Raw genomic sequence first — 26,246 nt, 5'->3', positions numbered from 1 at the left:
GACAAGAAACCCCTTTTATAAGCACTCTTTGAATTTCATTAACAAAATTCATAAAATAAAACCAAATCGTTTAAATAAATTGATCATTTCAAGAGAAATCCTCACAGCGCATTCTGGGAGTGAATTCCATGTGAAAGATATATGCAATTGTGTTTTTAAAAAAAGCTTTAAAGTTAGATTAAAGTTGATTAAAGGAGGCAGCACAATTACTGGGCTTAACCACAAAACAGTAATTGCACCTTTGATGTTTTAAAATGCTCCCTCCATAGGCAGCTCACTAGGCTTTCAAATGCAGAATGAGACCCGCTTATAGTGGCCTTTTTCTGGTTATTTATTCCAACAATGAAGAGAGAGAGAGAGAGAGAGAGAGAGAGAGAGAGAGAGAGAGAGAGAGAGAGAGAGAGAGGGGAGAAAAGCAAATGAAGGAATTCGCATCAAAAGTGCTGCCTGGTGCATCCAACAAGGAGCCATAATAGACCTAGCAAACACAGCATGATCCACTCATATAAAACTCTTTATTAGGCATGCGTTTGGGGTTTCTATAAGGCTTTCTCTCCTCTGGGACCTGACTTCCACACACAGATTTGACTGATACTGTAAAAGCGTGAACCAATGATGAGCTGGGAGAGCTGGGACTGCTGATCTGCGAAGATAAGCATGTTTGTCAAACCCATTAAAGAGATGCAAAGCGCAATCATAAAGGTTCACAACCAATTGTTGCTAGGCGTGCATCACCCTGTTAGCCGGATTTATCGAAGAGCTGAGATGCAAACAGCCCACACAGGATTTTTGATAAATGCTTCGCGCTTCAGCTCCTGTAAGGCAGACTTTTATTTTGCATATAAGAGACGCCGTGATTCAGTGGCGAAGTTACTGCACAGAGATATTTTACAATGTTCATCTGACGCAATCTGTTGATGAAAAGATGTAGAGATCATTGAAATTCCCACCACATCACAGAAAAACTGTGAAATTATAGACAGGCTGTTCAAACATATGACCGCATCCCACTGAGGGATGTCATGTCATTCATCACACACATGCTAATAGTCTGGAGAGAAGATGGAGAACTACTGCAATGGAATATTTCAAGTGCTTTTTGTAGGTTTTTTGGGACCTGTCTATAGGCTCCAGGGGTTTGAAATGTCTACAGATGTAACACATCAATGCACAGATAACAGTTGGAATTTTTTGTTGTTGTTGTTGGATAAAATAAAATGATTAGTTTTTTTTTCATTTTTTCAAGTTAATGTCTTGCTTTGATAAGGTGGTTTTATCTGATACTGAGTTTTTGTTTTGTTTTTAATATTTAAACACTTTGTTCACTCCAAAATGAAAATTCTGCCATCTTTTACTTATTCTGGTGTTGCTCTTATGATTATTAGACCTTCTTTGAATTTTAGTTTTTATTTTGAATATTTCCCAAATTATGTTTAACATAGCAAAAAAAATGTTTACAGTATTTCCTATATTTTTTTTTCTTCTAGAGAAAGTCTAATTTCTTTTATTTTGGCTAGAATAATTAGCCTAACTTACCTAGATAACCTAATTAACCTAGTTAAGCCTTTAATGTCATTTAAGCTGTATAGAAGTGTCTTAAAAAATATCTAGTAAAATATTATGTACTGTCATCAAGGCAAAGATAAAATAAATCTGTTATTAGAAATGAGTTCTAAAAAAAATGTTTAGAAACTTGTTTAAAAAAATCATCTTTCCATTTAACAGAAATTGGGGAAAACAATATACAGAAAGATAGTAATTCAGGAGGGCTGATAATTCTGACTTTAACTGTATATCCTTTCATTTTTTCATTTATTTCCATTACAAACAGATCTTTTTTTATGTTATTCTTGCAATCTTCCACAAAAATATCTTAGAATGAAACTATGCAGCATGTGCCATATATTCCAATTGTTCAGAAATTATCCAATGGCATTTGTCTTCATGAGTGATCTTGCAATCATGAGGTAATTCCCTCCCAAAGCCGCCCCAGAAAAAGCACACAATTGCACCATTTTGATAAAATGTGACATGAAATACAGTGCCTAGCAAAAATAAGTATCCGTGTTGTTTCTTCACAAAGTTGAATCTATCCAGACTGAAGCTCTTGTTGTTAGATGACAGTTTTAATGAAAGTTGACAGATGCATGTGATAACTTTTTCTTCACAACAGACGCAACAGATGTATATTTAACTCAGAGAGGATATTACATGGAATGTATCCTGCTTTGTTATTTTGAGAGTAAACTGCAGCATAGAGTTGGTAGATTTTGAACAATAAAACATAATACAATGTCTAATGTGAAACATCACAATGGACAGGGGGAATTGTCGATAAACATGTTTTAAATTGTAAACAAACGAGCATTTTTTCAATGCAATAACATCACAATAATTTTCTTGTTCCACATATTTCATGTTGATTATAAATATTTATAGAGACATATTTAGAGACAAAACAAAAAGAAATAAGTTAATAAGAATTTAGCAATGAAAGATTATTTTAAATAAAAATAATAACCTGTAATTCTCCACATGGTCAAACAGAAAAAGCATTTATTTGACTTTCTGTGATAATTGATAGTTTCTTATCACTATTTACTACCATTATATGGAAGAGCATCTTTTAGCAGTGAAGGTCATCAGTTCACCAAACTATTCACTGTTTACTGAATCTAACTACAAATACAGCGAAACTGGAGCATTTAATGCCGCAAAGATCAGCTGGTCTGTTCATAAGCTGACATACGAACGATCTGCTGATAAATCGTCTGATCTTTGCGACTTTAAAACTCTCCAAATGTCCCTATATCTGTGGTTACACTCAGTCAACAGCGGTGGATTCGGCGAACTGATGACCTTTATGGCCAATCACAGTCAAGTTTTAAAAAAAATATATGTCATCAGTGCAACACCACAGAGGAGAGTATGAGATTGGATGAACTACTGGTTCAAAATTACAACCAAATGTAACTACCAAGAACTGCCAAGAGGTTGCTACATGTTTGCCAAACATGCAAAGGTAAGAGAACACTGTCTTACCATCACCGCCTTGGCTGCCTTCCCTTTTCAGCATTTGGACAGCCCCAACATACTTCTTTAGCTGAACCTTCAGAACTTCATTCTCTCTGAAAAAATGTAAAATAAATAATAAATAAAACAAAACATGCACAAAAATTGTTAACTTTTTTAAAAATTGTAAAAACTCTGCTGCATAATGTTTTTCATGCTAAATAAGGGTGAAGCTATTAAAATATTCCTAAATAGGATTTTAAATGAAGTTAAGACTGATCACGTTCTATAAGTGCAAACAGTAGGAAATTATCAACTTTGATATGATAAACATTTAGTAGTCTTTAGTAGGCTTTCCAATAATATATTTGATCATATACATCAGATTATGCAGTACCAAAGCTAAAACTGCAAATAATCCAACGAAAACCTTAAGATCACAGTCCAGAAACAAGTACACCCAAATTAATATGTTGTGGGAAAATATGACATTTTATTTAAGAAAAATGTAAAATCCAGTTGAAATATTTTTATTTGAATTTAAATCCATTATCTTTCTTTTCCTAAACATGTTAGGTAACCAAACCCTTATTTTAATTGATATAACGGTTTTAAAAAGCTGTTTTGTTTAAATGCACCTAAATATATTATATTTACTTTATATAATATAACTGCATGTTAACGCAAATATCTAATCTGTCAATCACACGGTAGCAACTCAATGCATTTAGGCATGTAGACATTGTCAAGACAATCTGCTGCAGTTCAAACAGAGCACCAGAATGTAGAAGAAAGGTGATTTAAGTGACTTTGAACATGAGATGGTTGTTGGTGCCAGACAGGCTGGTCTACTGGGATTTTCACACACAACCATCTCTAGGGTTTACAGAAAATGGTCAGAAAAATAGAAAATATCCAGTGAGGTGGCAGTTCTGTGGGCGCAAATTCCTTGTTGATGCCAGAGGTCAGAGGAGAATGGCAAAACTGGTTGGAGCTTATAGAAAGGCAACTCAAATAACCACTCATTACAACAGAGGTATGCAAAAAAGCATCTAAATGCACAACATGTTGAACCTTGAGGGGCTACAGCAGCAGAAGACCACACTGGGTGCCACTCCTGTCTGCTAAGAACAGGAAACTAAGGCTACAATTCGCACAGGCTTACCAAAATTGGACAACAGGAGAAAAAACGTTGCCTGCAACTGCATGTTATCATGTAAATATTAACCAAAATCACTAAGAAAAAGGCAGCTCTCAAGGCAAAAAGGGGTCTTACCCGGTACTAGAAAGGTGTACCTAATAAAGTGGCCGGTGAGTGTATATTAGTCATAGACATGCTGAAAAGGACAGTTCCATACACTCAAAAGTTTTTTTTTCAATGCCGTTGTGTACTCGGTTACTGATCCAATGTCATTTTAACCCTGTATAAGTTTAAAAATGCTGTTAAATGCAGATTTCCACCATATAAACAAAAAAATTTCAAGACAAACAAACTAAAACTGTCAATCAACTCCCCCAAATATCCTCTTTGTTTTCAGCAGAAGAAAGAAACATACGGGTTAGGTTTTCAGCGTTCTTCAAAATATCTTCTTTTATATTCAACAGAAGAAAAAACTCAAGTGTTTGAAACAAGAGTGAGTAAATGACTCCTGAAGGGTAAACTATCCCTTAACACCAAAAAGACAGTTTGCTGTTAGTTAATCTGTCCCCAAGTGTGATAAATTGCTATTAAATTGATGAGCAGAAAACATTAATTTACTGTTTTCATTATTTGTAATATCAGCTTGCATTTTGCAGAACATAAAACAGAAACAAATCTTGATTACAGATAGAACTGAATGCACACAATTTCAGCACATCATGATATATCATCCACCATTATCCTGACATTCAGGATGTATGAGCAGTAAACACAAGGAGCCCACTGAGAGACTCCCACATCAAGCCCCCCACCGAATTCAATTCCACCAACAGCTTTACACAAAGTTTAATAAGGCTGTTCCATGGAACAATATGTGTGTGTGCATGCATGTGTGTGTCCCTGTGCATGTTGCTCACAAAGCTTGTTACCGGTGGTTCGGGAAAATCAATCAGAATCAATCCAGGTTGTGTTACTGTGAAAAACATCCCTTCCTATTCCTCCAGGACGTCTTTTGTAACTTGCTTATCACTGCCCATTTTATTCCCCTTCAGTGGGCGGAGAGAATGAAGGAGATCCAAAGGCGTCTGGCAGGCTCTCAAAGGAGGGGACTCGGTCGTTTTTCGCACCGGCGAGCTGCGCATGATTCCGCAGCGATTTAATTAAAGTTAATAAACGACAGCTTCTCTGTGGGGAGGACTCAGCAAGTCAGGTGTGCCACATTGATCTTTTCCATTGCTCCTGCAGAGAGGACCACAGTACGAACACATGCCAGTGTATTCATATTAGAAGACTAACATCCAGTGTCCCTCTGAAGGGCTTATGGGTCGCATTTAGTGGTCTAGCTAATGAGGGCCTCCTTGGAATGACACATAATGTCATTCTCTCCGAAGTAAAGTCTAAAAAGACAAGAATGAATGTGCATGTATGAATCATTTATTTATATCAGACTATTTTTTCGTCACTGTTCCAGGTCAGTGTGTTCTCAGAAGCAGTTTAACAAAGGTTTGAATTAGAAGTCTGAAATATGAGTTTCTCTATGCATTCAAAAGTGCTTCATATGTGCACTCTTATGCAGTTCCAGAAGAAAAAAAAATTATCTTTTGTTCAACTCTTGTTCAATTGAAAGCCTAAATGTAAAAGCTGAAGAAGCTGGGTCTTAAAATAGGAATAAGATTGGTTCCAAAACCACAGAAAACCATTATGGTTATTATTTATATCATTCTGTAAAATTCAATAATTTATTCTATATTTTTTTAATTGCAGCATATGTATTTTTTTTATAAACGCAGAAGAAATTTCCATAGAACTGTAACCACCAGTGAATTTTGATATTTTGCATACATATTCATACATACACATTTATATAACTTGAGTTATTAAGTTAAATCACTGTTTATATATTGTATGATGCATTTAAGAATTATGTTGATCATTCAATTGTATAACCTATTCTACAAATTTTCCATTAAATTCTATAATTTATAGAATTATAAGTTAATTTTAAACAACAGATAATAAAAAATCTTTCTGAAAAATCTTAATTATACATGATGTTTTTTAATTAAACCAAAGTTGCCGTCATTAAAACTGTCTGTTTAATTGAATAGTTCAATAGTTATTTTAATTATTACAATAATTAAAAGTGGCAGTAAATGTGAAATTAATTGCCCACTGAACAAATTTTCCGTTAAGTCTACACTATGATGAATACATTAGCAATACCTGAATAATAAAAGTGTTCCTTATGAGATTATTCTATTAAAAATACATTTACTGGTCTGGATCTCCTGGGATTTGAGACGGAACTAGAGAGAGCTACAGATTAAGATTGGACATATCATGAATAGGGTTTTTTTTTAAGAAATATGAAGAAAGAAACTATTCAGAGAGAAGAAAACAAAGCTAAAGGAAAAGTTCAGTCAGAAATTAAATCAGTCATTATTTGCTCATCTTTAACTTGTTCAAAACCTATTTAAGTTTCTTCTGTTGAACAAAAAACATGTTATTTTGAAGAATGTTGGTTGATGGTACCAACTGATTCCGTAATAGGAAAAAATTGCTATAGAAATAAACTTCTGTATCCTAATTCACTTACTAACCGTCCTAAATAATATTCAAAAATATAATTAATAGTACACTGAAATTATGATTGACGTTGAAGCATTTTAAAGTGACCCGGATTGCCTACTAATAAAGGTAAAAATTCTAAGTGCAGATCTGTGCATACTCTAATGGCTAAAATTGGCCACAATACATTACGTGTTGGACATGAATTCAATTAGAACTACAAACATGGATAAAAAAAATGTTAACAAACTACAAACATAGTGAACAGGCACTGCTCTGTTAAAAAAATATTTGAACAGTTAGTCAGGACAGGATATGTTTTTAGTTCATTGCAACTTATTAAACTAAGTTTATCATGTTCTAACTTAATTTTAGTTATGCAAGCAGGTATAAGTCAGTTTAACATAATATAAATTCAATAGACATAGCAGGTTAATTTGATTTAGCCTAAAAATTTAAGACAATCAGGATTTTTTTTTTACAATGTAAATTATAAAGACTCGCTTGGTCATTAACGAATAATTATGCAAACACCCGAGGAGTTTTCTCTGCATGAAAGTCCTGCAAATAGCAGATTAACCTGCTGCTGCATCTCCAATAATGGCAGGAAATTAAATATGAAAATAAAAAATGTGGACTTTGTAACAAGATGATTGACAGGGCACAAATTAAGCAATGGTCTATTAATAAGGTAGTGTGTCAAAAACATCACATACTCTTCTGTTACACACAGAAATGTACATACTTTTAGGACATTGTATAAGCAGGCAAACTGAAGGTGATTTCACACGTGAATCGATTTATTTGTTTCGAAACAGGAATTAAAATTGTTACATTGTTGCTCTTTGTTCTTGGTGCGGTTCGCTTCACATGGAAAAGTTTCTAAATGGACCAAAATAGCTAAAACAAGTCATGTGTGAGTAAACTCTCCTTACATTGGTAAGAGTTTCACGGTTTATTTTGCAGAGTCCCGCTCAGCTGTAAGGGGGGTGGTGGTTTGGTGATGTTTGACAGGGTGCGCACGAAGTGTCTGAAGAGCGAGGAGGGATGCGGTGGGGAGGGATGAGCAACGTATTTGAGGACCGAGAGGGAGTGAAATAAATGAAATATAATGTGATCATACACTGACAGCAGTCCAGATGTCCTTCCTAAAACCCATTTCAATCTCCCCAAGGCTACATAAAATGCTGAACACAGAACTGGCATTACACAACAGCTGCTATTATCTTAAGTGTTGCAGAATTTGATGATCGCAGCCAAAACGTTAGTGAAACAAATTTCATCACGAATCAGAATCAGATCTCCAATTAACATGTAGGGCTGTATTTTAACGGTCTAGGCGCAACATCTAAAGGGTGCAAAAGCATTAAGGGCATGTCCTAATCCACTTTTGCTATTTTAAGGATGTAAAAATACGCTCTGCGCTCTGGCGCATGGTCTAACAGGGTTGAGCTTATTCTCTTCATGAGTTATAGGTGTGTTTTGAGAGTAAACCAATCAGAGTCTCATCTGCCATTTCCTTTAGGAGTCAGTTGCGTCACACCATGGCGCATTTGCTATTTACATGGTGGACTTTGCAAGTGTAAAAACTGAACACTTCACTAGCGGGAAAACAGTTAAACAGACCATCTGCAAGGCAAGGATTAAGAAAGAGCCTCCTCCATTTGGCCTTTACTTTTACTGACACTTTCTCACTTTCGTGGACAAGGAAATATAAAAGGGAATGTGGATAAGGAGATGTACGCACTTCACTGAAGACATCCATTAGCCTATACATAATTAATTTTGTTTATTAAGCACAATGATTTGTTTAAAACTAGTTCTAAATTCTAAATAATAATGTAGTGTGTTTAAAAACTGAGTTATATATCCAAAGACGAGTCCTATGCCCCATAATATGGTCCAAAACCTGACAGGTGGACAAATCTAAGTTCTTTTTTTAATAAAACAAAAACAAAACTGCATATAATAAATTACACTAATACTAATAACAACATTATACAAAACCAAGCTGTCGTGAATAAACTGATAAAAGCTTCCGAGGTGAAGAAGGCAGGGAGGTACTGGTTTTTATATTTATGTAGAAAATAATATTTTTGTAATATAGTATTCCTTTCATTCTTTTTCATTTGTAAAGATATTTTTGTATTACTGTACATCCTCCGTGTTTTAAGCAATTTTTAAGCGAGGCGCACAACTAATGTCCTCTGCGCTGGATTTTAAACCTGCTCTCAGCTGATCTATTGAACAGTCTATTTTCGCTCCTCAAAATAACAACGCACAAACAATGCACCTTAACACATTTTTTAACGCTTTATTTTACACCAGGAGACCCATGAGTCCACAAAGTGGTGGAAATGGATTTACTATTTAAACAAAGTAGCAGAAAACGGGAAAATTAAGGATGCGTTGATCTGAAAATAGCAACTAGTCTTGGAAACTTTTCCAGCACCTTATGTATGTACTTCTCACATACTGTTTTTCCAATTCTATGGCTGCGTCCAAAATAGTCTACTACTTAGTAGGTACTGCATTTGAATTTAAATGTAATACTCAGCTGTTAGAAAAGTCTGTTCTATACAGTATGAATATCAGTAGTATGAACAAAAATTAGACGTACTACATTCATCATTTTGTCATCATCACATGACCTACCCGCATCAGTTGCGTCAATTCACTCCCATTCATGAATTTTTTTCATTTATTTCATGAATAGCATAGTGTCCATGGGATGCGCACTTCAGAATCTCACCTGAAGTAGTAGGTCATCCAAGTACTTCTCGCATACTGTTTGAATTCAGACATATTACTTGGCTCGCATACAGTTTTTAGTGTACTATATAGTATGGTATGGATGAATGCAATTTTCGACACAGCTTATGAATTTGGACATATCACTAGCTCCATACATGTTCTTAGCATACTATACGTATAGTATGGAAGTCCACAGACTAAGCAACTCCCGCAATCGTAAATACAATTAGGCCGCTTGGTAGAGCTTTTACATGCATATTAAATGAACATGTAAACAAGGCCAAGCATGTGTCAGTTTGCCTAAACCAGCTGATGAGAAGAAAGTGAAGGGATGCTCCATCCAGACAAGCTGCAGATGTCACCAGCATGATACAGAGTGTGGTTTTCTCCCCCATAATCCTCTCTTTGACACAGCGTCATACTGACAAGCCTGCCTCCTGCTCTCGGCCGCTGTCCTCCTACTGAGCTAAATTAATTTGTTCATTCACTCCCCACATTATTCCCCTGAGGAACCACTACATTAGAGCTGATGAAATGCTCACAAAAGCAAGATGTCTCTCCCAATAATCCAGCAGCACTTCAGAAAGACAAAAACCTCTGACAGCTTCGTAGTGCTCGCTAAAGTATTATTCTGACAGTCAGTCGGAGCCACAACCGTCCCTTGGTTTGTTTCTGCTCGTCTGGTTGAACCCTGATGTGATGGCGTGGGAGACGCTTGTGTTGACAGGAGCGAGACTGTGAGAGCGTTCTGGCCTCTTGCTATATGGATCCTGCTTCTTAAAAACTGCCCACTGAGCCAGGCTGAATCAATGGCGCTAAGCTTGAGAGCACGGCTCACAGGTGCTTCCTCTGAGCGCACAGTCACACCAAACATTTCCACACCTTATTTTTAGGCTCTATCGACTGGGGCAGATTAGGCTGGAGTCTGAGAAACTGACTGGACTCCTAACGTTTCAGTTTGCAAGACTGTGAGACAGGAAGCGACGAGAAATACTTTTGTCATAGAAAAACATGCTTAAAGCAGGGGTGATCAATTTGCTGTTGTGTAATGAAAGCTAGAAAGTATGTAAGCCATGCAGGTAAACCTCATTACCCTGGCCTCAAATGGCACACTAAAGTGGAGGCTCTAGTGGAGGCTGTGGGTTTTAGCACTGTTAATAACCCTAATACTGGGTCCACACCAAACCTGTGAATAGAGACAAATTGTCACTGCACGGATGTAGAATGTGTGACGTACAGTGGGTAAAATAAGTATTGAACGTGATCTAAATTCTAAAGGAGTTGTTGACATGGAATAAAAACCAGATTTTGGTAAAAACCCAAACAATGCAAAGATAAAAAAAATAATTAAAATAATCAAAAAAACTCATCAAAAATGAGTTGTGTGTAATATCAATGAAATAATACAAGGAGAGGGTACTAAACTACTGAAATGTATTAAATACTTTATATAAAAGGCGTTTTTGGTGATAGCAACCTAAAGACGCCCCTCATATGGAGAATAAAGCCACATGAATTGCTCAGGTGTGAGTTTTTCAGAGACTTCGACAGATCTTTATGGTTCTGTGGGTCTCATCTACCAAATCTAATCTTTAAAATGTATTTTTATATTGGTGTCAAGTCATTCTACAGCTGGATTTTCTGTCTCTGAAAGCATTTGGGAGTTTCCTTGAGAGTTTTGGGTCCCACTTTATATTAAGTGGCCTTAACTAATATGTACTTACACAGGAACTAATAGTTTGTTACAATGTACTAATTGTGTAAATACATGTATTTACTTTGTACTTATGCTTGATTAAATACATTTATGTAAGTACATCTGTATTTAATTTTTGCAATTACATTTGTAAATACACTGTTGACCATCCCTCTCACCGTAACCCACCCTAAACCTACCCATACCACCAAACCTGTCCATATAACCCAACCTCTATCCCAACTCAAAAGCACCACAAGTGTTCTCAAATACATTATAAACACAGTAAGTACATTGTATTTATTTTTTTATGTAAGTACATAGTAGTTAAGGACACTTAATATAAAGTGGGACCGAGTTTTGGATCACTGTCTTGCTGAAATGTCCACCCTGATTTCATCTTCATCCTTCTGGTAATGTAGACATTGGACTAAATAGTAAATATTAATTTACAGCGAGTAAGGCGAGAGGGTTGCTAAAGAACTACTGAGAGATTTTATCTGCTGTCTGGGCTTTCACTGCTTTTCTACACCTCCCTTTCTTCATGTGTTCAATACTTTTTCCCAGTGTCAGTTCATTTTATTATGCATAACTTAATTTGTGAACTAGCTAGATTTGTTTTCTTTGCATACAGTATATGGATTTATTTTGGTTGTTACCAACATCCAGGAAAAATTTCAAGTCAACGACACCTTTAAAAATATGTGTTTTAAGAAAAATAGTAATGTGCTCAGTACTTACTTTCCACGCTGTATTTGCTGAGAGTGTTAGGAATCACAAGTTTAAAAAACTTAACTCTAGCTAAAAATTAGCATGAGAACAAAAACATCCTGTGAGTTAATCAGAGTGAGTTTTTTTTTTTACTAGGTTTGATTATTAATACTGTTTTATCAGTACTTAACCTTTAAAATGATTTATATAGGTGGATGCACACAAAAAATGAAATTAAGTATTCATGTGACTAAGTTAAGCTCATACAAAGTCAATGCAAACACAAATAGAAGGGAATTTCAGTCAGAAGGTGTGAATGCACAACGGTTTGCAGAGAATGTCCAGAATCCACCCCAATCTTGTATTTAATGCGAGTTAAAAATAAAAATTTACTTTGTGGAAAATTCATCTAATGCACCTTTTTCAACATCCTGTTAAATCAAAATGGACAACTGTATAATTATTACTCTATGTATATATATATATATATATACATATATAACTGCCCCTCATCTGAGACAGTGTGCACCTCTGGATGGTGCTATGAACATAAACATATCAGAAATTGGCTTTCCTGTATTGTTGATGCCGTTCTGCCCGAAACCTGCAAACCATCTTTAGCTAACTTTCTTTGACTGATTGAATCTCTAACTCTTTTCACCCAACGGTCCATTGGGTCTTGACTGTAAGTTCCCTTTACCATGAGAACAGTGTGAATCATATACACTGCATGCATATGATTGTTCATAAACTGCTTAAGGACAATAATAGTGAAGAAATAGCATAAGTAATGTGTTAAAAAGTAATCTTTCTAAAAAGAAAAAGTATTTCGCATCTGAAACCCCTTGGGTTTGACGCATTTTTTGATCATTATAGAAATATTAGTCACGTGAGGTTTGGGGAATGAGTGTAATGGAGGACAATTTGGTTGCATTTACACTTGACATTAACATGTAACCTATATCCGGATGTTGTTCATTAAAAAGACAAGTGTTAATGCATTTCTGATAGAATTGTTATTTGATAGCTTGTCCTGGTTTAGAGGTAGTTGAGAATGTATTGTGATCGAATCTCAGTTTAATATAAACGTTACAAGCAGAAGATAATATAATTGAATTGTACTCAATGGACATTCTTCTGTAGATTACTTATATATAGTTATTATTTAGCCACAATCCTAAAGAGCCCTGACAAACTGTTACCATGGGAACAAAAAGGAAGCAGAGTCGATCCTCTTTTGCCTCGGCACCTCACAAAAGTCTGTATACTCAGCTTCATCATCATCTTCACGCAGGGTAGATTATACTTTTGGTAGAGTAATACATTTCATCTAAATATAATTGATGCAAAATGTCAAACCTTTAATCTGCAGAATTAAAAAAAAATCACAAACTAAACTTGGCAACGCAGCATCATGGGTAGTAAAACAAAACATATTTGTATTCTTGCCTTCCTTACATGGCAAAAGCTCCTGATAAATCCACATAAACTCCAAAATATATTAGTAACATTCAGTGGATGTGCACTTTGTTGATTGTTACTAATGTACTTGCAAAGGCTTTATTCACTGAGCTCAGAACCCATCTGACAGGCTAATGTGCTCATAATCATTTGTGATTGGTCATAATGCTTTCTACAATAACAACGTCTGGCTTGTTCAGATGGAGCAAATTCAGCCTTCTGAAGAAGAAACTTTCAGTGGAATTGAAGTTTAGTGCTTTAATATAAACAAAAAAAACCTATTTCTTCTCCTCCTGAGTGAAAATACACTAAGGGGAAATATTCCTTGGCTAGTCTGGTAGTCTCAGCAACAGACATTTTATTACGTATTTTACTTGATAGGTATTTATAGAAAATTCTCTAATAAAGTGTTAAAAGCCTTAATCCTATAAAACCAAATCAATCATTTGTGATATTAATCACCACAGGATTGCTATGGCCATGAATAAAGTATAAGAAAGAGTGAAAAAAAGAACAGCAGTAAAGACTTCATACTTATAAAGAGACTAATTGAACTACTCAAGGACGGCAACTGATTCAATCTAATCAGTCTAGAGGGTTTAATTAATTGTATGTATTGTGCTTTAACAATACAAAAAGTTTCATTAATTAATTAACAACAGCTCATTTTTCAAAGAAATTAAAGCTTTTGTTAAAAATCGTGTGACAGATAGGTTACAACAGTTGTTCTTTTAATAAATGTGAGAAACAGAATCCTTTTATAAAGCTGAAACAGTGGGTAAATTATGGACTTAGCCACACTGCAATCTGGCAAGTCAGACAAAACATTTCTTGACAAAAACTCCTGATTTATTCACAAAACTCCAAAAAATATTTGTAACATTCACTGTGTGTGCACTGTGTTGTTTTTTACTAGTGTATTTGCAAAAAATCAAGCTTAACAGAAGCGTTGTGATTGGTCATTATTTTTTCTATCATAACAATGTCTGGCATGTTCTTTAGCTTTTCAGAAATGATCAGTTTTGTTAAAAAAATATTTTATAACTAAATAAAAAATATTTATAAAATAAATGTCTTAACTTTGTATTGAATCATTTTAATCTAAGAATCCTGAAAATATATATAAATAAATTTCAATCAAAAACTGCAAAAAACAAAAAAACAAAATGGTACATACATTTAATAATACTAAGGGCTCTATCTTAATGATCTAGGCGCAAAGTCTATAGCATTAAGGTCATATCCGAATCAACTTTTGGACTATTTTAAGGACGTAAAAATACGCTCTGTGCCATGGCATATGGTCTAACAGGGTTGTGCTTAATCTCTAAATGAGTTATGGGAGTGTTTCGAAAATAAACCAATCAGAGTCTCATCTCCCATTCCCTTCAAGAGTCAGTTGTGTCATGCCATAGCACATTTGCTATTTACATGGCAGATTTTGTAAGTGGAAAAACTAAACGCTTCACTAGCAAGAAAACAGTTAAACACATCATCTGTTTAGCGCGAGGATAAAGAATGAGCCTTCTCTAATCTGCCTTTACTTTCACTTTCACTTTATTTCTTTAGTGGATAAGAAAACAGTGTTGTACGTTTCACTAAAGACATCCATTTGCCTACATAAATACTTTTTGTTTGTTAAGTGCAAAGATTTGTTTCAAAACTATTTCTAAATTCAGTTCTAATTTCCAGTAAACGAATAAATGAGCAATAATAATGAAGTGTGGTCAAACTACTGAGCTACATACCAACACACGTGCTATGCCCCATATGGCCAAAACCTGACAGGTGGACAAATCTAAGCTTGTTTTCAATAAAACAAATATAAAAATGCATATAATAAGTAACACTAATAATAACATTAAACAAAAGCAAATTGTCGTGAACTAAAAAAGCCCACCGAGATAAATAAGGCAGGGAGGCAGTGATTTTTATATATACGTAGAATATAATAATTTTTGTAATATTTAAATCCTTTAATTCTGTTTCATTTGTAAAGATGATTGCGTATTGCTGTACATCCTGCGTGTTTTAAGCAATGTGTAAGCAAGCGCACAACTAATGCACTCTGCGCTGGAGTTCCTCAAAATAACAACGCACAAACAATGAACCTTAACACACCTCTTTTTTTTAGACCACAACACCCATGAGTCCACAAAGTGGCGCAAATGGATTTACTATTTAAAAAAACATGGCGGAAAACAGGAAAATTAATGTTGTGGTGGTCTGAAAATATTAACAAGTCAGAGCAATCACATCTTGTAATGTAATGTAATTTGTATTTATATAGCGCATTTATTGTGTATGGCCATACACCCAAAGCGCTTCACAATCATGAGAGGGGGGGGGGGGGTCTCTCCACACCACCACTAGTGTGCAGAATCCACTTGGATGATGCGACGGCTTTTTAATGACCACAGAGAGTCAGGACCTCGGTTTTACGTCTCATCTGAAAGACGGATAGGACGGTCTTGCGCTGGTAGTATGATAGGCCCCTAAATTGAAAATTTGAATGAGAAATAAATCAATCTAAAGCTCAGACACGCTAATGCACTGAAGCAGCTTTTAGCCCATGCCAGAGTATGTGCATGTGATGTGCGTTTTCCACTGTGCAGTGTGGATAGAGAACTTTTCAGAAATGCTACGTAAATGGACCACTAGTGTGAACCGTTTGCATTCTAAAACGCTGTTTAAAAACTAAAACACATCAGTGTAAATGGGTCCTAATGTGCTCGGATCCACAAAACTCTTTAGTTTTGGCAAACCTAAAAATGAAAAACCCATGTCTCTGAACAATTCTTCTTCTATCAGGTTTAATTGCGGTTGGCAACACAACTTGGAAGGTGCATCTCTGGACACCGTATCAGCTAAAAAGCGATAAAGCTATCTCATGCTATCTCATAATAATAAGGTCGCATCTCATTCACAATAAAGTGTGCTGATTAAACCAACTCTTTCTCATGAATTAATGCATAGAATGCTCATGAAAACTCAATGAAGCCACCGTGTACTGCCGAGTACTGACAACCAATCATCACGCTGGAATTTACACAATGACCTCATTGATATGACTTAAAGGAATTTGCTTTAAGCAATCTATTTTTACTTGTTAGTTAAATTGAGTATATGTGTCCTAATAGTGTTTTTAGCAATGTGGCACATGCAGTAGAAGTCAGAGTTTTTAGCCCCCCTGAATTATTAGACTGCTTGTTTATTTTTTCCCCAATTTCTATTTAACGGAGAGAGAAAAAATTCAGCACATTTCTAAACATAATAGTTTTAATAACTCATTTCTAAAAACTGAATTATTTTATCTTTGTCATGATGACTGTAAATAATATTTTACTAGATATTTTTCAAGATACTTCTATACAGCGTCTATACTTCTATAAGCCTTTAAATGTCATTTTAAGCTGTATAGAAGTGTCTTGAGAAATATCTAGTAGAATATTATTTACTGTCATCATAGCAAAGGTAAGATAAATCAGTTATTAGAAATGAATTATTAAAACTATTATGTTTAGAAATGTGTTAAAAAAATCTTCTCTCTGTTAAACAGAAATAGGGGAAAAAAATCTGTCTATCAACATCTCAAAAAAATATGTTTTAGGGTTTCATGACCCTTTAAGTGTAAGGTGTGCGGCCTAGACTTTAGGTTGGGTTAGTTTGTCTATGTAAGAATACTTTTCAGTCAGTCTATTGCGATATTACCTCATGAGAGCTTGGACTTTGGCAGCATGTCTCTCCTCAAGCTCGGCCAGTCTCTTCTTCAAGCCGTCCACCTCCTGTCTGAGTCCAGCAGAGTGCTCCATCTCCCCATCCAGGAGACCACGCAGAGACCTGTGCCAAAGCAGTTTAACAACAGTAAGTCACACACAAAATCACAAACACACACACACACACACACACACACACACACACACAAACACACACACACACACACCTGACCTACTTTTCCTTAGCTGTCTTTAATAACTACCGGTGCACAAGATAATTTCCCAGCAGCACTTTATTGACTGGGCACATTTTCACAAACAGGCTACAAAATAAGGCCTGACACTCACTAACAATCAAGTCATTTCTTTTTTTAGTGAAAGAAGGTGCTTCAACTTCAGCAGTCTCAGCAGTTATTTATGTGGTCTGCGATTCTTGCAAAACTTGATGTATAGTTGCATTACTGTTTAAATATTTGATGCTTCTTTAAAAAATTTGTGCTCACCAAAATTGCATTAATTTGACTATTATAGAACTATCATTAATACACACACCAATATACACAGTAGAAGGCATAATTATTAAGCCCTCTGGTGAAATTTGAACTCTTCTTCAAATATTTCCCAAGTCATGTTTAGTTTTTCACAGTATTTCTTAAATATTTTTTAAACATTACTTTGAAAATATTTTAAAAAGACTAAAACGTTCACAGAAGGGCGACACATTTGGACTTGAACTGTACATACATACAGTGCTTAGCATAAATGAGTACACCTCATTTTGAAAATGAATATCTGTATCCATTTCTCAGTGAATATGGGTAATTTATGCAGATTTGTTAAACATATATATTTATTAAAATAATATTTCAGTCACAGATCTTTAGAAACGGAAAGATATAACATTTATACAAAAAATACAAACTAAAACATTTTAATAAAATTTTTGATTTTTTTTTTTTTTGTTTCTCTTGATTTTTGCTATTTTTGACATTTTTATTTAATATTTTTCCATAACATAATTTTCGGCTACTAATTTTTGAAACATTGTTGTAAGTTATTTTGTTAGATTAGCTCCAAATTTGGCTTCAGTACAGACTAATCTAATGCATTTGCACAAATAGAATATTGAAAAGCTTCCTATAGAAAATTTGTGTGGGGTGTACTCTTATGCTGAGCACTGTACGTATGTACATACGTACATACATACATACATCCATTCATTCATCCAAGCATCCATCCATTCATCGATACATACATACAGTTGAAGTCAGAATTATTAGCCCCCCTGAATTATTAGACCCCGTTTATTTTTTTTTCTCTAATTTCCGTTTAATGCAGAGAAGATTTCTTCCACACATCTCTAAACATAATTGTTTTAATAACTGATTTCTAATAACTGCTTTATTTTATCTTTACCATGACGACAGTAAATAATAATTTACTAGATATGTTTCAAGACACTTCTATAAAGCTTAAAGTGAAATTTAAGGGCTTAACTAGGTTAATTAGGTTAACTAGGAAGGTTAGAGTAATTAAGCAAGTTATTGTATAATGATGGTTTGTTCTGTAGACCATCAAAAAAATAGCTTAAAAGGGCTAATAATTTTGTCCTTAAAATGGTGTTTAAAAATGTATAACTGCATTTATTCTAGGTAAAATAAAACAAAAAAGACTTCCTCCAGAAGAAAAAATATTATCAGACATACTTTGAAAATTTCCTGGCTCTGTTAAACATAATTTGGAAAATAAAATAATTTAAAAACAATTCAAAGGGGGGCTAATAATTCTGACTTTAACAGTACATACATACATACATACATACATACATACATACATACATAATTCTGATATAAGATCTAACTTTAGGATATTTTGTCATTCTTCAATATAAATATCGCGATATGAATATAATTTCACTAAATATCTCCATTTGTGAAGAATTTAGATTTTTAAGTTGATTGGAAAGAAGATTCTGTAGGGGAGCGCATCTGCATAAAATATAATAAACAATCTAAAAGCATAGATGAATACAGCAGAGCAAAAGATATAAAGAAATTTTTGTTTAATAGTTTTAGTCCAACAGTATTCAGGTACAGTAACTGAATAATCAAACACTTTTTATTTCATATATATATATATATATATATATATATATATATATATATTTATATATATATATATATATATATATATATATATATGATTCAAATAAATGTAAATACAAATAAGCTTGAAGATTGGAGTGATAAGGCTATTAGAGAGTGATGTTATTCAAGATGGTTTGATTCTCGCATTCCAACAGTTTGGGGTTTGTAATGAGCACTTTTTTTTTTAAGTATCTTAAGTATCTTACTGGGTTTCAATGATGATATACCTTTTCATTTTTAAAACAGAGACCTTCTACATATTTTGGTTTACTTTGCTCTGAAATGTATCCTTGTAAAGTGGATTAATAGCCTGCAACATCCCACCTGAGACTTTCTCCACAGCTAAATAGAACAAATCTTTTCTATTTTATCAGACCTGGGGTCCATTCTTTGATTATCTAGGAACCTCAAAGACTAAAAGCTTGTCTGTAATAAATAAAATTTAATCTGCCTTTTTGTAAAATAATTTTGTATTTAATGTCCTTATTTTTTATTTAATTTTATTTTTGTTTGCTTAATTTTTTTATTATAATTTTTCATGTGGGGTTTAGGATTCAAATTACCTGACTGATGGATATTATTATTATTATTGTTATTATTTTTGCACTAAAAATGGTCAATAAAAACACATTTGAAAAAATAAAAGTTACAAATGGTACAATTTCTTAGGCCTGAATCCTTGCAAATTATAAGTTATAATCCCGAAGCAAAATTGCAGATCTTGAATGATCACATCACAATATCGATGCTGAAACTAAACATTGTGCAGCCCTACTTTCCGGTATGCCATCAGTAAAGGTAATTTAGAAATTCCTACGTGTTCTGCTCAGTGAGTTCATCTTTTCGGTTCATCATGGCCACAATGGCTTGCCGCAGTTCAGCTGAGGAAAGAAATGTACAGTACATTATAAAGGTATAATGAACAATAAGACTCAATATCTTGGTGGGATTTCATGTCCCATACCCGTCTTCATGCCTTCAATAAGGGTTACTGTTTTATACCACTGACATTTTCATTTGTGTGGCACCACAGAACTAATAAAGAGAACTACACGAGGCTTAAAATACCAACCAGACATTAATTTCTTTAAAATGAAGGTGACGTGAAAGGGTAAGGCATTTATAACACAGCCGTAAGGGAAGCCTTGGAAGATTTAGTCTCAAAACAAATTAGTCTGGGAATAATCTGAGAGAAACATAAAGCTCTAACTGGGAAGCATTATTAAAGCATTTCAAAACACAAGAAATGGCAACACTCGGTACAGTCTAAATCCAGACTTTCATGGCGAGTGAGGAGGAGAGGAAAAACTGAGAGACAGAAAGTGAGTTTCTTTGTTGTCGCTGCACTCTCAAAAGCTGGATAACCTAGCTCTGGATAACCTAGATAACCCCAACAACATGGCTCCAAAAGACAAAGTCTGAACACTCCTATCAGTGCATTATCATTTAATGAATCTCAGAGGAACCGCAGGCTTGGACGGAACCATCTATATAAACCTGGCTGGCCTGATTCACATTTAACAAGCTTAAAGCTCTCTCAGCAAAAGAAAGTCAAAGATGTCTTTGTTATTTTTTGAAGAGGAACAACACTGGTATCTTTGAACTGCGATGTAGCTCAATTACCGTCTCCCTGAAAGAAAAAGCTTATCAGACCACTAGAGATCAATTTGGCATCCAAAGGCATAATCAGAAACCGCTTCAGTAAACCTATGTGCGACATTTCTTTCAAAAACTAATTCCAGAATAAACAGTGACAAGAAAAGGATTGCATTTGTTTTATGATCTACTTTTTCGATGTGGTTACTGTAATAATGTTGGCCAAGTGGTACACTCAGGACCTGAGAAGTTTTGTTTTTTTTAAAGTAGTGTGAATTTGATTTTACCTCATTAAAAAAAATACAGGGCCAGGCATGCAAAAAATGGTCTCAAATGAATATAGTAAATTAAAGAAATACTCCTAAGGCTAAAAGCAACTGCTACAACTGAGAAATTACACCTCTCAAAAAAATATAACGTCAACCCTTGAGGAATATATTATCTAAAAACAAAGAGAAAAAAAATAATTCAGCAATAAAACTTGAATTAATATAAAATCCAAAATAATACTATTTTAATAACCAAACAAATTTACACAGAATTTAAGTAATTTGTAAAGTATGCAAATAAGTTTCTTTGTTTATTGAATATAATAGTGTCGTTAAATGTTCTGCTGGAAAAAATCCCCCTGTATCATTAAATAAAGAGTAATGAGCAACAATGCTCATGGGCGGTGTCACAGTACCAATGCCAATAACCTTAACATTTTGGAACTAACTATTCGATATTTGGAACAAAACAAAACCAAACTCAGTTCTCTGGTTTTACTACTTTTTAGGTATACAATATTTTTTGTGAAATGTCTTTGCTTTATTCTATAAAAATATGATAATATTTCTTCCAATTTTCCAATAAACACACTTTCATTTAGAGATTTTGTTTTTAAATCTGAAAGTGCACTGTGATTAAAATTATTAAAACTGATTCTTTAACGAAATAGTCAACTCAGAGTCGAATAAATAAATGGTGTTGGGATGGAAACTCTCGCTTGAATGCGTCAACGTCGATACAGTACATCACCAAACATGTAGTACCAGATCCAGTAAAACGTGAAAGAGCTTTTTCTTTCAGATACTAGCGCATAGGATCACGGGACTGATCATGACAGGAAGATGACCATCACTGATAGACGGAGTTTTGGCTGTGGAAAATAAAAGGTAAAAGTTCATTTTCACAACAATACCACAGTATAGCCAAACTAGTGCTGTGCATGTTCCGGTCATTTTTCTGATTTTTGATACAACAACCTACCCTGCAACATGGGCAGAGACTATTATGTCTTGGACTTTGTCTGACTTTGACAGGGACTTTGTCAGTAACTGTTGCAGTTCATATGAACCAGTTTCTTCTTCCTCCGCATCATAGCAAGCAATTGTAATTAATTGTTGTCTTGTTTTCTGTAGTTTTCAAAATATGTGTTCAATTGTGTGTTGTAACTTCGCTCTGTGCAGCTTGTAATCCCTTATCCATTATAGATCAGTGCTTGTCTTTTATCTCTCCTGTTTAATCTTTATGGGGCTGTTCTCATATTGCGTCCAAAACCATGTTGAATACACAACACTTGCTTCTTCCTATACCGATTTAAATGCATTTCTGAACTCGCGATCCTCTGCCGTTTGTCTTTGCTATGGCCACCATCAGCTGTTCTTCACACGCAAGCTGTGGACAATTTTCAAAATAGTTAAGTTTTTGCCACTGTGTGGAATAATACTGAATGTGTGTCATTGCTATTTCTTGCAATTAGGGATAAGAGTATAGTAATATGCTGGTGTTTAACTCCATTGCTTTATTGCCTTCCTGCATTCAGCTCTCACATACTTTATGCTACTTCATAACCTTGTTGGCCGTTTTTCTCTGCCTTAAGCTGAACCCAGTCGACCAATCACAACAGACTAGGTCATCGGACAAATCAGCACAGATTAGCCTCACAAAAAGGAGGGGTTTAGAAACAAACTAATTGCTGAACAATGCGTATAGGATTTCTTGGGATAATTAGGTAAAAATAAATGCACATTACAAGACAATGAAAGTGTTTTTTTACCTTGCATGCATATCAGTGTGTCGTTGGAGACCCCCCAAATTCAAAATATGACCTTTTCATAATGCATAATAGGGGTTCCTTAAACATTGTGTCATGGTTACGCCAGGCATCCACACTATACCCTCTTCAACTCGTAAAAATGGAGCGATTTAAAAAGTGCTAAAGACTCTATTTTAGTTTGCTGGTTTGATTTAAAAGACTGAAATGCAGACTTTTGAAAATCAAGGCAATCAACAATCACTCTCTGTCTGGTCTTTTGCACTATTGCATACTGGCTGTATAGTGTGGATAGAGATATGGAGAAGTATTTTCACAAAGCAGTTTTTAAATGAAAAAAACACTAGTGTAAATGACACCTAAAAACACAAAGGGATGGTCCACTATTATATCATATTTTAAACTATTTGATGTGTAATGAAGCTGTGTGAACAACATCTCTGAATGTAATATGCGCAAAGTTCAATACAAAGGGAGACATTGGCTTTTACAGAGATAGCTTAGTAAAGCCTACAGTGAATGAATTTGGGGACTACAAAAAATACATCCAGGCTAATGAGATCACAAGGGCTTCCAGTTACATGTATTCACCTCACACACAAACCCTGCACGGCGAAGGAGCGTGGCAAGAGGCGCTTGTGAAATTCATTTTAGAAGTGAAAGCTAAAATGTCATCCAAACACTGCTATTTATATTTTATTTAGGTATTTTGACTTGACAAGGACTTTTGACATTAAAAATTTGCCACAGGTTTCATGAGATGGTTGGGTTTAGGGGTAGGGCCATTTAATAAGCTTTTTTTTTAAGTAAAAAAATACATTATGTTATTGGTTGAGCCTGTAAACCATGTAGGAGAGGGATCTGGCGTAGAATTCTTGCCCTCTCCCACAACCCCTCATCTGGAAGAGGAGAAACACACCAGAGTGAGGTGGTCCAAATATGTTTGTAATCCTGAGAGGAAGCAGACAGAAGCGAGTACAGCAGGCAAAGCTTTGACTTCCTTCCCAGAAAGCAAGGTTCACAGACAGCAGCCAGAGACACCTGGCACGGATTCACATTTAGCACAGGCTTTTCATCAAAGGCTATTTACGGTGTATTATCTGCATGGAGATTCCCTCTGGAGTAACCTGGGATTAAGTGTCTGCTCAAAAGCACAATGGGGTCAACCCTACTCGGGACTGAACTTGGAGCGGTTCAACTTCCTCTCAGGACATCTGCATTGTTTTTTATTAAAGTGCCCCTGTTATGGATTATAAAAGGTTAGAATTTGAATTTGCGAGCACTCAACAACACGCTGATCTGCATGCAAGGTCAAAAAAACACTTTCATTGTCTTATAATATTCATTTACTTTTACCTAATTATCCTAATGACTCTGATATCACTTGTTTAGAGACTCATTTTTCCAAATGCCTCATTTGCATGAAGCTAATCTGTGATGATTGGTTTTGTTATTGGTCAACTGAGTGGATCTACACCAACCACATCTTTTCAAGACAGGGTCGATGAAGCAACAAGCACAAGCAGCCATGGTACAGAGTTTGCATGTGAGCCCAATCTGCATTGATAAAGCAATGCAGTTAAATCAGCTAATCGCTCTTTTCTTAACCATAACTCGAAGTAATAACAGCGATACACTGTACATTCAGTATTGATTAACTGACACACTGGCAAAAGTTTTGGATTTTTATTTTGGATTTTGACTGCGGTGTGCATGAGCTTGTCGGAGGTGCTTTCTGGTTGGCGCGGTTTAAACCACTTAAATGAAAGCAACAGTAAATGGGTTTCCATGTCCGGTGTAAAAGCACAGCTAATGGCGGCATAGCAACAACAGAGATTCTGAGCCTGAAAGCACATTGAAATTGGTAAGCTAAAAGTAAAATTAAAAAATAAAAATAAAAAGCTGCACACCTAGCGTTTACTCACTATTTTAGAAGTGATATGTACATATCTCTACAGCCAGATAACCAGACAGTTGTCTCGGACGGCACTGCCAACAGACCTATGGCTAAAAGTCTGAAGCATATACAGTACTTTTTCTGGAAGACCGTTTTCTGATTGGTTTGAATATACAGGATTTCCGTGAGTCAAGTGTGCAGCAATCTTTATTAACCAACCTGCAAACAAGTCTTAACAGATAAAAGCTGTGATGTTTATATTGATGACAATGTTCATTATTAATGTATAAGTTTTTGAGACTATCAAAATCAGTTGTTTACTGTCTACACACCCGTCTGTTATTGTGAAGATATCATTGTGATAATGAGCATTTATAAATGTGACTCAAACTTTGGATTATTTAAAGTATGCATTTCTCACTGCATAAATCCTTTAACACATGATATCAACAAACATGCAGGTATGCTTATATTCTTGATTTTTTTTCTATTGGCAAACCTTCAGATATTTTTTCATTTTGGTCATAAAGATAAGAGAATAACACTGTTCAAAACAGTAAATGTATTATTATTTGTGGATACTCACAAACATAACAAAGCCATGCTTTATAGAATAAAAACTCTCAGTCATCTGTCAGATCTTTAAGTAGAAAAGCATCACCAAAATAATGTATGAATCTCAGAACAAAGTTTACAGGTCCTGCTGATTTCCTAGATATTTTGCTGACAGATCATTTAGAATATTGATGCGTCGCTGTTTAAAGACATTCGTTAATGTATGATGAGCGATTGTGTCTCAGACTGTTGTTTTGAGAACATCTATGGCCCCAAACATGGCACGGCACAAATTGAAACATGATTGGTTGATTAAACTGTCAGTCATTTAAGATAGTGGGTGGTGGGTGGTCCTTTAATCACACTTTGTGTGTACAAGTTGTGATTTGGAGGAAGAAGCTGGTACAAATAAACTGTGCACTGTCAGGTCTCTGTCAAAGTCTGACAAAGTCCCATAGATCAATAGTCTCTGGTACTGACCCTTTCTTTAATAACAAACAGCCGGCAAATCCAGTGTTGTAGGGTAGATTACTGTAGAGGTCATTATTAAAATGATAGGAACAAAGCATAAGAAACACAGCTATACTGTGGTATTGTTGTAAAAATTTACTTTAATTATTCATTCCTTATGACCTCATCTCAGCGATCATCTTCATGCCATAATCCAATCCCATCCCCCACAATCTGCTACAGTGTTTGAGAGGGAGAGCGGGTTCAAGTTTTTTTCCGAGTCTGCACACGCAACAAGTGAGCCCCATTTCCAATGTCACAACGAAACGACTAAAGATCAAATGCAAGGCGAACCGTTGAAACAACTGTCGCGTTGACTTCTTTTTTTAGAGACAATAGCTTTCTACACTATTTAATTTCAGATTTCACTTGTAATTTTCTTTCATTTAGAGCCGTTATACACAGCAAGGAAGATAATTTCAAAATCCCATAATAGCTCCTCTT

The 26,246-nt window shown here is 35.0% G+C and overlaps 1 protein-coding gene across 3 annotated transcripts in view; it reads right to left on the bottom strand.

Annotated features, from left to right (window-relative positions):
* The window catches only part of snx29 (sorting nexin 29), a 265,933-nt gene that overhangs the window by 208,066 nt on the left and 31,621 nt on the right, over positions 1–26,246 (bottom strand). For 2 of the 3 annotated variants that reach the window (XR_015504021.1, XM_087276140.1), the window contains exons 12-14: positions 20,024–20,087; positions 17,055–17,183; positions 3,043–3,128 (exon numbers count right to left, since the gene is read on the bottom strand). Coding sequence is in view for 2 of the 3 variants with exons in the window: in XM_087276140.1 (XP_087132266.1) it covers positions 3,043–3,128; positions 17,055–17,183; positions 20,024–20,087 (279 nt within the window). In the remaining variant the exon portion in view is untranslated. Of the gene's footprint in view, positions 1–3,042; positions 3,129–4,576; positions 5,551–17,054; positions 17,184–20,023; positions 20,088–26,246 lie in introns of those variants that run through there. The other variant, XM_087276141.1, reaches the window with a different exon arrangement.

The sequence above is a fragment of the Danio rerio genome, chromosome 12 (assembly GCF_052040795.2).
Source record: "Danio rerio strain M-AB ecotype USA chromosome 12, GRCz13ab, whole genome shotgun sequence".
NCBI lineage: Eukaryota > Metazoa > Chordata > Actinopteri > Cypriniformes > Danionidae > Danio > Danio rerio.
This window is presented reverse-complemented; position numbering and strand designations above follow the sequence as displayed.